The sequence below is a fragment of the Onychomys torridus genome, chromosome 22 (assembly GCF_903995425.1).
Source record: "Onychomys torridus chromosome 22, mOncTor1.1, whole genome shotgun sequence".
NCBI classification, from domain to species: Eukaryota; Metazoa; Chordata; class Mammalia; order Rodentia; family Cricetidae; genus Onychomys; species Onychomys torridus.
In genome coordinates, this window is record NC_050464.1 from 7505835 (window position 1) to 7518660 (window position 12826).

Here is a 12826-nt window from a genome sequence, read left to right on the forward strand (position 1 = left end):
TCAGTTCCAGGGAATCTGACACCACCACACAGACATACATGCAAAACACCAATGCATATAAAATGAGAATAAATAAATCATTTTAAAAAATAATAACATGTCCTAAGAAGGCATGGAACAGGTAAAGAAGTCCTATCTTCAGTTAGGCATGGTGACTCATACCTATAATCCCCACACTTTGGCAGTGAGGCAGAAAGATCACCCCAAATTAGAGATCAGCCTGAGCTACATAATAAGTTCTTGGAAAGCCTGGGCTACAGGGTAAGAACCTGTCTCAAAACAAACAAAGATGACTCATCAGGGTAAAGGTGTTGCCTCCTAGTCCTGTGACCGGAGACTCACATAATAGAGGGAATCAACGTCTACAAACTGTCTTCTGACCTCCACATGCATATCATGGAGTGTGTGTGTATGTGTCTGTGTGTGTGTCTGTGTGTGTGTGTGTTGAAATGTAATAAAAAGATGAAACTAGCTCAAGTGTCCATCAACAGATGAATAAATTATAGTATATATTTACAATCAACTATTACTCAGCCTTAAAAAGGATAGCGTACCAACATATGCCACAAAAGTTCATATATTATCTGATTCCATTTATAAAGAAATGACTGTTATAATTTGGATATAAAATGTCCTCAACAAGTACATGCACTGAATACTTAGTTTCCAGATACTGGTGTTATTTTGGAAGGCTCTGGAAACTTCAGAAGATTTCGGCCTAGTGAAAGTAGGAAGTAGGTCACCAAGGGTGCATTCTAAGGGGTTGTTGCATCTTGTCCTGGTCCCATCTCTCTTCTTCCTGTCTACCATGAGGCAGCAGCCTCTACATGCTTTTCCACCATCAGATTCTGCTTCATGATAGGCCCAGAAACAGCACCAATGGTTGTGGACTGAGCCTTCCTGACTGTGAGAGGCCAAAATCTGTCTTTTTTTTATTGGGTTGATGCTGTCAAGTTGTTGTTATTGTTGGTACTGGTGAGGGTATTTTTTTTTTTCTTTTAAGACAAGTTCTCTGTATGTCCCTTGGCTGGCCTGGAACTCTCTATATAGACCAGGCTGGCCTTGAACTCGGGGAGATCCACTTACTTCTGCCTCACAAATGTTGGGATTAAAGGTGTGCACCACCATGCCTGGCAAGGGTTTTTGTCATAGTGACAAAAAGTCTGACTGACACAATGTCTAAGGAGTAAATCCATATATATGGTAAGTAGATTGGTAGGTAACTGCTAGGGATGCAGAGTGGGAAGGATGAGGAGTAACTTCCTAATGCATTTTTATTTTGTGTTGTTGAAAATGTTCTTAGACTCACTAGTGATGATGGTTGTACCATGTTATAAATGGTTGATTTGACATCATGCATACATTCACATGGATGGGATTTTTTTCACAAGCACACCTCACCTACCTTCCCATGTCTCTTGCCATGACACCAGTGGCCGATGTAGGACACAGGCTGTGTGGCACACTTGAACATACCAAATCCATTCCTCATGCCGTTGATCACTTCTCCTTCATATGTGCTGCCATCTGGCCATGTGTACACGCCATGGTTCATGGGGATGTTCTTCACAAAGTCACCCTAAAGCAAAATGGCCACCAGAGTGACAGGAGAGGGCAATGAAGGGATTCCACACCCAGGGTCTGTTGGGAGTCTCCTGACCATCACTGACATTGCCCCTGGATCTTCTCTGGAAGTTGTGGATGTGCCCCTCATGTCCTCTTTGTGTTCTTGTCCTCTCTCACCTTGTTCTTCTAGTGCATGGAAATCCAGGAAGAATAAAATACTAGGAAGGCTGCATCTACACAAACTTCTGAGAAGCAAGCAAGTGACCAGGTAATGTGGTGGCTGCCAATCCTGACCTCAATTTTAGACTGTCAGGATCCACCTTGAAAAGATCTGGATGATTAGCCAGGTACTGGTCACCCATGGAAAACCTCTGTCTCCCCATGGTTCATCAAAACATTCTGCATATGTGTTAGTCAAGGCCACCTTCTGAAGAAATCACTGTGCACTGGCGGAGGGTGCCTTCATTGTGAGCAGCTCATAGTGATGTGCACCATGGCCCAAAGATGGTAGGTTCTCTTCCAGAATGGTTCTGTTGGTAATGTTGGTAGTGGTACTGGGGTACCAGGGCTCCCCATGTGCTAAGCTGGTGCTCTGCATAATTCTAAGACTTAGAATTCACTAGATACTCATCAGTCAGCAGAGAACACAACCATCGACTTTGGTCACTGGCTAGATAGCATGTTGGTGCCACCTGGCTCAACAAACCTGAGGATGCTTCAAGAACACAATCCCACCCATGCACCCCTTTGAATGGGCTGATTGTGGAGGGCTCTGTGCTTGCAAAGGAGGACCCTCAAACTCCAGAGAATTCCCAAAGATAGTAAAGCAGAAGGACCTGCCTGGCAAAATCACCATTCAGGGATCAGAAACCTTGAATGCTGGTGTTGGGCTAGGTGAGGTGTTACATGGAAAGGGAATTCTCTCAGAAAGCCTGGTCCTAACACCCTGTTGGGGCTGGATCCCTAGGCTCCCCTAAGTGGAGGGTCAACCCATCCTCGCTGTCCTCATACCTCTGCATCTCATATCCTGCTGTCATTTGAATACATGTGCTATATGCATGTGCCTTAAATGTCTCTGTTACCATTTATGAACATCATGGCATTAGTAACTCTGCAGTGGAGATGTCTAGAGCAGCACTTCAGGCACTCACAGGTTTTGTGGGTGAGAGCTGAAACTGGCACTGTCTCTTGGAGGGCAAATCTGTTCTCAGTTCTCACAATCAGTTTAAAAATACCCACTTCCCCTCAGCCCAGCAACCCAGATGGTCTTTGTGAAACCTCCATAAGGGAATATGTGCAGTCAGTATAAATGTTAGATCTGCATGGATGGATATGGCTTAATTACAAAAGAAAAAGAAATAAAAGAGAATATATAAACTGTGTTTGTACAAAGCCTGAGGGATTAAACATATATCTATGTGCTATGCAGGCTGAGAACATATAGATTACCACCAAACTCCATCCATGTCTGATGCATCCGCACAGGATACCTCTAGAGCCACAACTGAAAACAGCGACCGTGATCCCCAGACACTTGACACAGTCATCAAGTTACTACACTGAACACACAAGTTGGTCTCTGGATCCTTCTGTTCTCTGCAGTTTGTGTTCTGTGCTAACGCTTACCTTTTCATCTGTTTTTCTTTCTCGGAAATAGGGTCTTACTATGCAGACTCAGGTTGGCATGGAATTCAAAATCCTTCTGCCTCAGCTTCCCAAGTGCTGGGGTTACATGACACCAGCCCTGGCTATGCTAACTTACTTGTTTTGTTTCTTGTTTTTTTGTGACAGGGTCTTACTATGTAGCTCTGGCTGTCCTGAAACTCATTATGTAGACCAGGATGGCTTCAAACCTACAGACACTTGCCTGCCTCCCAAATGCTGGAATTAAAGGTGTGCACCAGCATGCCTAACTTAACTTACTTTTATAAAAATAGTATATCTAGAGGGCTAGAGAGATAGTTTCAACAGTTAAGAGCATGTATTGCTCTTATAGAGAACCTGAGTGCTGTTTCCAGTATTCATATCAGTGTTGTAAAATATTATTTTAAGATGTGTTATGTTTGTTTATGCTGTGGAACATTTATTTAATAATGCAAAGATGTGTTGCATTCCTTTACATTGCATTTGTTTAACTCTGTAAAGCTGTGTTGCTTTGTCTGTCTAAAATGGTCTAATAAAGAGCTGAATGGCCAATAGCAAGGCAGGAGAAAGGATAGGCAAGGCTGGCAGGCAGAGAGAATAAATAGAGATCTGGGAGGAGAAGAAGGAGCAAGAGAACAGGGAGAAGAGGATGCTAGGGGCCAGCCACCCAGCCACCCAGCCAGCCAGGGAGTAAGAGTGAAAGTAAGATATACAGAAGTAAGAAAAGGAAAAAGCCCAGAGGCAAAAGGTAGATGGGATGATTTAAAGTTGAGAAAAGAGGCCGGACGGTAGTGGCACACGCCTGTAATCCCAGCACTCGGGAGGCAGAGGTAGGTGGATCTCTGTGAGTTCGAGGCCAGCCTGGTCTACAAAGTGAGTTCCAGGACAGCCTCCAAAGCTACAGAGAAACCGTCTCGGAAAACATAAACAAACAAACAAACAAACAAACAAACAAACAAACAAATAAATAAAGTTGAGAAAATCTGGCAAGAAACAAGACAAGCTAAGGCCAGGCATTTATAATTAAGAATAAGCCCCCATGTGTGATTTGTTTGGGAATTGGGTGGCAGGCCCCCTAAAAGAGCCAAAGAGTTAAAACAATCAACAACATATCAGTAGCTCCCAATTGCATGTGACTCCAGCTTCAGAGGACCCAATACCTTCTTCTGACCTCTGAGAATACCTGAACTTATTGGACATAACAACGCATGCATGTGTGTGTGTGTGTGTGTGTGTGTGTGTGTGTGTGTGTGTGTGTGTGTTTTATTTTTATTTTAAAAAAATAGAAATGAAGCTGAGCGGTGGTGGCGCATACCTTCAATCTCAATCACAGTACTCAGGAGGCAGAGGCAGGTGGATTTCTATGAGTTCCAGGCCACCCTGGTCTACAGAGTGAGATCCAGGATAGGCACCAAAACTACACAGAGAAACCCTGTCTTGAAAACCCAAAAAATGAAATAAAAAAAAATGAATTCTTTAAAAATAGTGCAATAAGTTGACCATTAAATTCTACAATTAACTCTAATTCATGATAATGCTTTACCTCATATTTCAGTCCGTCAGCCCAAATATAAGTACCTTGTCCATGCATCAGTCCTTCTGAAAACATACCCTATGAAAGAAATAACAGTGGGCCTTAGATGGAAGCTGTGGTTGTTGGGCATCTGCAGACTGTGGCTCAGTCATACACTGGAATCCTGTCCATCCCTTCACCCACAGGCTGCCCAGCAACAGCTGCAGCACCAGCAGCACCAGTGTGGTCCTACTATGAGCATGCACCACACAGTGATTCATCCTGAGCCAGAAAGGATCCAAGGAGGAATTTCAAACTTCCTTAAAACATAGATCTGATCACCAGAGTCATATTCTCCTAAGTAAGCTCCTGGAAAATACCTGAACCATAGCCCAAAATGATTCAGATACTTTTGATTTTGCACTTTGATCCTCCAGGATTTGGGGCCAAGGATGAAGCTCAGTAGTAGAATGCCTGACTAGCATGTTCAAGGCCCTGAACTCTATCTCCTACATTGTAAAATGAAACCAAACAACAATATTATTTTAAAAAACCCAAATGCTTTATATATATGTATATATATTTTACAAATTATATATATTACAAATTACTTATATTAGGTAGATCCAATTAAAACTATCATTCAACTATCAGACAACATCACCTTTGTAAGTTTCATACTTTGTTTTCTCTTACTGGAAATTATCAGTGTGTGTGTGCACACGACTGTGTACTGACAGATACATACATGTATAGATATATATGTACATGTGTATAACTTAGGTTTGAGGGGATCCAATGCCCTCTTCTGGCCTCCATGGGCATCTGCTCACACATGAGTGGCTCTGTGCAACATTTTTTGGCCTCCTGAAATTCATTTAGCCCCCTCTGAAGATACCTTAAAATTTGTGAGCTCCTTGTGAGCTGCCTGTTTTTCTTTATGGTTCTTAGTTGTTCTTTTGCAGAGCTGCCAGCTTAAGTCATGCTGGGATCAAGAATAATGGGCCTCAGCGGTTTGTGTACCTGGAGTTGTGTCTGTGCCAATGGATACCCACACGCTCCAGAAGAGAGTTTGACATCACTGCTGCTGTTGTTGCTGTTATAACAGTGATGACCACCACTACTACTGTTTCTAGGATTGCCATTTCATAATTGGTTACTACAGCTAGCACAGTGGAGACCCTGGCAGCAAAAGTAGCTACCACAGTTAATTAATCTTTCATTCTATTGGGCATGACAAATTTAAATCAGTAGTTATATACATTTCGATTGGCTTTGAAAGTTATAAATTTACAAACTCAAGTTCCATTTGCTTTTGGGATACCATCTTACAAGTGGAGTACTTTTCAGTAAGGCTTGTTAAGGAAGGAAATGGCTCAGCTCCCTTTAGCCTACTGGCTATGGGTGGGTTAAGACTTCTGTTAGTCTTTTCTGTGTCAAACACACAGTTTGCAAGCCCAGTGCCATTTAGAGATCTTTGGCAAAAGTTAACTCTGCAGCTCTCACACGATTGAGCCTGTATGATAATGAGTATTCAGAGATGGGTAATATCTGGGGGGTACTTACCAACCTAAGACAGAACGCCTGTGTGGCCTGGACAGGTGTCTCCATGATGGGTAAGGTGTCCCACACAACCTAAGTCAGAAGCTCATTTTTTAGTAAAAGGGGGGACCTGTAGGTCCCTGGCCCCCGTTTTGGGTAACTGTTGCCTTGCTTGCTGACCTTGACCTTGATATCCTCCCTATGCTAATTCCCTGCAAGATTCCACCCTCCTGAATGCTTAAGGGAAGTTCCTCGGCTGTGTATCCAGCATATTGGGTGTTAACAGCTTAGATGCAAGATTGTAAAACATCAGAAGAGGGGTTGGGGATTTAGCTCAGTGGTAGAGCACTCGCCTAGCAAGTGCAAGGCCTGGGATTCAATCCTCAGCTCCAAAAAACCAAAAACAAAACAAAACAAAAATAACAAAACCAACCAACCAAACAAAACATCAGAAGTGAACATCCCCCCCCCCCATTGTACTGTAAGCCTGTATTTAAGACCTCCTCCCTCCTTCAATAAACGGCATTCAGCATTCAAAAAAAAAGGAAAGAAATTGAAGACAGCGATGTTCTAAAAAGGAAGATGGTGTGTCATGGGCCTATGAGGATGCTGGAATAAAGTCTATCAAATTGTGCAAACAGGAAAATTGTATACTATGTGAATTATCTGTCAATAAAGATCATATATATATATATATATATATATATATATATATATATATATATAAAGAATTATTCTACTATAATAAGCATATGTTTCTGATAATCTGGATTAATGAACATCTTAATTGTGCCCTACAAATAAAGGTTAAAAAAATGAAAAGACCCTAAAAAATCCAACAATTATGAAACAGTTGCGTTTAGAAATTTTGAGCTTTATGCAGGATCACAATGAACTGTCATAGCCAAGGAGTTAGCATTTCCTGGGTGCCAAGCTTCAGTTAGGATGATCAGAAATTTCTGGGCTGTGAGGGTGGTAGCTGCACAATAATTCGAAAATGTTTAAGGACATTAGACTGTCCACTTAAAAAGGTTAAAATAATAAATGTTGTGTATGTATCAAATTTTTAAAAAATTTATCTTTTATTTTGGTGTGGGTCCTACAATGATAAAAACCATATAGTAATACATAAAAATGTGTAAGTGAAAACAATTCAAACTGTACTCTATCTTATGTGATTAATATATACAATATTAATGTATCTATTCAAAGAATGAAAGAAACAATGTTGATTGAATACATTTATAGCAAAATGACAGTGAAACTGAGATTTTGCTCTTCTTGGTTCATTTGTTTTTACTTTTTGCAGTGCCAGGGATGGATGCAGGTTAGGGCCGTGCTCTACCACTGTGCTGCCCCTATCCCCCAGGCCTGAGACTTTGCTCATCACAGTTGGCCTGAGTTTCATCTCTGTTGTTGTGATAAAGCACTCTGACCAAAAGCAACTTAGAGAGAAAGGATTTATTTGGTTTACACGTCCAGCTCACAGTCCATTGAATGAGTCAGGACAGTAACTCAAGCAGGAACTTGAAGCAGAAAACATGAAGGAGTGCACCTGGGTGGCTTTTACTTATCTAGTTTTCTTATACAGCCTAGGACCACCTGCCCAGGGAATAGTGCTGGGAGCCATCCTGGTAGTGGACACAGGTCCCAGCAGAAGATGTAAGGAGTTGGCAGGGTTGGGGGTGGGGTGGGGTGTATGTGGGGTAATGATAGATGGAAATGAGCAGACCATAGTGGGGGTAGAATCTTGCAGCCTGACTGACCAGCAGCTAGAATGCTTCTTTTTTTATACAGAATTTAGTAAGCAGGGATACATTCATATTGTTCCAAAACATAGATCATATCATTTTTGTTTTGGACATGTGTTTCACTTCCTCTTGCTCATCTTTTAGTCATCATTAATAAATTATGATGGAACAGAGTTATCATTTCCAATCATTTTCCCTCAAGTTTTGGTATCATTGATAAACAGAGATTTTGGGTTGGGGATTTAGCTCAGTGGTAGAGTGCTTGCCTAATAAGTGCAAGGCCCTGGGTTCAATCCTCAGCTCCAAAAAAAAAAAAAAGAGGTGATAAACAGAGATTTTTACTCATTAACCCCATTACCCAATTTTTAAGAATCTAGAGGCATATGACAGCCTGTGTTCAGGCCAGTAGCTTTCGTGGCTACAAGGACATTATACCAAAATAAAATCTTCAAGTCAGCCTGGACATATTGTCATGTCCCAAGCAGTGCATTATTAACTCTTATTGGTCAGAGTGACCCAAAAAATTCCTCAGGCCAAAGCTGCTGTAGTTATTATTCAAATTCTGGTATAATAAGAATGTTTATATTTTATATCTTTATAGAATTTGTCTATATGTATAATCCTGGCATTTTGTTATACCTTGGTCATACGACATGCTAAATTTTCTAAGAAAGGGAGGTCCTGACACTTCATTCTTTTATCATCTTTTCCATTCCATACTTTGCTCATCAATATAAGTCTCTGTGTAGGGCTGAGGTAACTTCAGCTAGTCTAACTTAGTTGCTGTATATGCCATGTAATTGCCTGAGTGAATAGTGGAAAGAGGGTTGCAATCTGATCTGTGGCCAAGTCCTCTAGCCTACTGAATTTTGTTGACCGTTTTGAGTTTACTTTGTTTTGAATATCTTGTTCCTGTGTAAGTACAGGGACGGATGTTTCAAGAATGTCTCATAGCCTCATAAAGAGGCTTTTTTATGTGTGTCACAATCTCCAAGGAGTAAGGTAGATAAGGACATCTCCCTAAAAGTAGGAGGAATAGTATGTTCAGGACTGTTCTGAGGAAGCTTAGAAGCTGTATTCCTGGGAGATGTCATAAATGATTCTTGTGAAATTTCCCATCAATCCAATATCCCCAAATTGTACAAATATTAAAAGTCCCTCAAGTATACAAAAGGTGGATATGAAAGCCAAAGGTGGCATGGCAGTCATCGTGTGGCTCAGTTTTGCTGGATCTTTGTCAAGCAGCTGTGCTGGCCTTATGACTTTTGCCATTCCCAGCAGATATAGCTGTGCTAGTTAGGACTACAACAATTGCAAACTGTACTAGACATGTATTTTTTTAAAAAGATCATCTCTCCTTAAAAGGTACAGTCTAACAACTATTTGCATAGCATTTGCATTATATTCAGTATTGTAAATTGTACAGATATGAACAATGAATATGTGAGGGCAATGGGATGCAGGTTGGTAGCAGGGCACTTGGATAGAATACTCAAGGTTACTTAGGTAGAATACTCAAGGTCACTTGGATAGCACACTCAAGGTCTCTTGGGTAGAACACTCAAGGTCTCTTGGGTAGCATACTCAGGTCATTTGGATAGCATACTCTAGATTACCGGGATAACACACCACACTCAAAGCCCTGGATTCCATCCTCAGCACCACAAGAACACAACAACAAAGTATATGGGAGGATGTGCACAGGTCTATTTTTTTAAAGATTTATTTTTGTGTGCTTGTGTGTGCGCATACACACACTTGCACGCAGCAAGTGCAGTGCTTACAGAGGCCAGAAGAGGATATCATATCCCCTGGATCTGTAGTTAATGGCAGTTGTGAGCTACCATTCTGTTGCTGGGAACCAAACACCAGCCCTCTTCTACAAGGACAACAAACATTCTTAACTGCCGAGCCACCTCTCTAGTGCCAGTGGTATGTGGAGATTCTATGCAAACACAACAACATTTTGTGTGGAGGACTTAAGCATTCATCTTTGGTAATGAGCCTATGGATGACTGTGTTTACTTGGTGACATATCTATGCTTTGTCAATAGTTAAATATCAGGAAAAAAATGAAACCTTAAATAAGTACTTCAGTTACACTGAGTCATACTTTGCCTCAAGTAGGTGGCTGGGGTTCGGGATAAAATCATAGTAGATCTAATGGTCTAGAGGAATCAGTGGAATTCACTCAAGTCTTGTAAATCTAAGACTTTCAATCCACCTTTCCCCCAGCCCTCCTGGCTCCAATAATTATGACTTACATGGTAGGTGTTTCCGCCTTGAAAGACAGCGAAGCCTTCTCCCTCATACAGTCCCCGCACTTTCTCCCCTTCATAACTACAAAGAAATAGAGTTCAAACTCATGAGTGGTGTGGGTGTGACAGTGGGTTAAAGTATATAGGATATCAGGGACATGCCCCCTTGTGGTACGTGGGGTTTAATAGGTACAGAATTTCTGTCTGGAAAGAGGGTCAGGACATTCTGGAAACAGAACTCAATGAAAGCTGTAAAATACTGAATACCCTGAAATATACATTTCATTTATTTCCATTTTTTAAAATCCCTCTCTGTGTTTGTGTAGAGGGATGGTCTATGTATGTACATGCAAGTGACCCAGAATCATCCTTGACTGCTCTTCCACCTAACCCACTGAGGCAGGGTCTCTCAATCAAACCCAGAGCTTGCTAATATGGCTAGTCTTTCCAGCTAGTTTGCTCTGGAGATTCCCTGTCTCTGTCTTCCAAAGCTGGAATTACATACTGGTGGACCACCACACTCACCTGGCATTTCCCTAAGTTTCTGGGGATCTGAACTTTGGGCCTTATGTTTGCATGGCTAGCAGTTTAACCACAAGCCTGAATTTACTAGTCCTGAATTACACCTTTTCAATAGTCAAAATAGCAAATTTTATGTATGTTTTACCATGATGAAAATATCCTCATGGAATTGGAGCGATGGTTCAGTGGTTAAGAGAACTTGTTGCTCTTCCAGGGAACCTGGGTTTGATTCCTACCACCCACACAGTAGCTTACAACCACTTGTAACTTCAGTTTAAGGGGATCTGATGCCCTCTTCTGGCTTCTGTGGGTACCAGACCCACATGTGGTGCACAGCCATATCTGTAGGCAAACACTCATACATATAAAATGAAAATAAACAAATCTTTAAAAACTATTTTAAGAGCCAGGTGTGGTGGCACATGCCTTTAATCCTAGCACTCGGGAGGCAGAGGCAGGTGGATCTCTGTGAATTTGAGTCCAGCCTGGTCTACAGGTGAGATCCAGGACAGCCAGGACTACACAGAGAAGCCCTGTCTCAGAAAACAAAAACAAAAACAAACAACAACAACAACAACAACAACAAAAAACAACTACTAAATTTTTTTTTTTTTTTGGTGGAGAAACTGGAAAAATGATTCAGTTGATAAAGCACCTGCCATACAAACATGAGGACCTGAGTTTAGATCTCCAGTACCCACTTCAAAGTCAGGTGCAGCAGCACACTTCAGTCAGTAAAATGCATACCATGAAAGTATGAAGACCTGATTCAGAGCCCAACCAGAAGTATAGGCGGGACAAGAGAGTAGAGAATTCTGGGAAGTAGAAGGCTGGGGAGAGAGACTGCCAGCTGCCGCCATGAGAAGCAACATGTAAAGACATTGGTAAGCCACAAGCCATGTGGCAAAGTATAGACTAACAGAAATGGGTTAATTTAAGATAGAAAAAGTAGATAACAAGACGCCTGTCATGGCCATACAGTTTGTAAACAATGTAAATTTTTGTGTGTTTTTTTGGTTGGGTCTGAGCGACTGTGAGACTGGCGGGTAAGAGAGATTTGTCCTGACTGGGCCAGACAAAAAAACTCTAACTAAAAATGGCGCCCAACGTGGGGCATGAACCCACGACCCTGAGATTAAGAGTCTCATGTTCTATCGACTGAGCTAGCCGGGCTTTTTTTTTTTTTTTAGTTAAAAGGGAGGTTTATTTTGTGGGGTAACTTACAAATGAAGGGGTAGGTTACAGGGTCTGGCAAGGGTATAGCGCAGTCCGGCGGTGTTCTCTGGAGAACTCTGCTTGGTCTACCTCCTGCGTCCAGAGTCCGGGAACCAAGAGACAGAGCTCTTCCCGATCCTTCGTCTTCCGCTTCCTCCTCTGCCCCGCCTTGTGGGCGTGACCATTACCGAAGCCTCAGTGGGGATTGGAACTTCCAGGCCAATGCTGGGATAGCTACCCACTACACAACACCCACATTAATAAAATAGAAAATAAAGAATTGGAAAGAAAGGAAAAGCTAGGCATTGTGGTACACGTTTGTAATTCCAGCAGTCAAGCACTGGTGAGACAGAGAGGATCCCTGGAGCGAGTCAGACCATCCAACCAAATCTGCGAGTTCCACACTCATACACAAAAGTGTTCTTGGAGGTAGGGAATTGCATGAGCCAGGCAGTGGTGGTGGTGGTGGAGCTTGCCTTTAACCCCGCACTCGCACTCGTGAGGCAAGCAGGTGAATCTCTGGGTTCAAGGCTACTCTGGTCTACAGAATGAATTCCAGGATGCCTGGGGCTACACAGAGAAATCCTATCTCAAAGAAACAAAACCCACAACCACAACAAAACCACACGAGGGTTCACACGCTCCCATCAAACATACTTTCATGTGACATTCGGGTTACAGAGTCTGGCCTGTCACACCCCAGGAAAGTTACTGCTGCAAACCGCAAAAATATATAAAGTAGGATTTCAGCTGATTATGACAAAGAAGCAGCCAAGGGCCTCCCAGAGGTCAAGCTGAGGCTCAAGGAGTCTTGG

At 42.1% G+C, this 12826-nt stretch overlaps 1 protein-coding gene across 3 annotated transcripts in view; it reads right to left on the reverse strand.

Annotated features, from left to right (window-relative positions):
* LOC118572298 (radial spoke head 10 homolog B) overlaps positions 1-12826 on the reverse strand; it is a 48148-nt gene that overhangs the window by 34257 nt on the left and 1065 nt on the right. For 2 of the 3 annotated variants that reach the window (XM_036171813.1, XM_036171812.1), the window contains exons 2-4: positions 10281-10356; positions 4754-4822; positions 1406-1579 (exon numbers count right to left, since the gene is read on the reverse strand). In XM_036171813.1, the coding sequence (XP_036027706.1) occupies positions 1406-1579; positions 4754-4822; positions 10281-10356 (319 nt within the window). Of the gene's footprint in view, positions 1-1405; positions 1580-4753; positions 4823-10280; positions 10357-10941; positions 10995-12826 lie in introns of those variants that run through there. The other variant, XM_036171814.1, reaches the window with a different exon arrangement.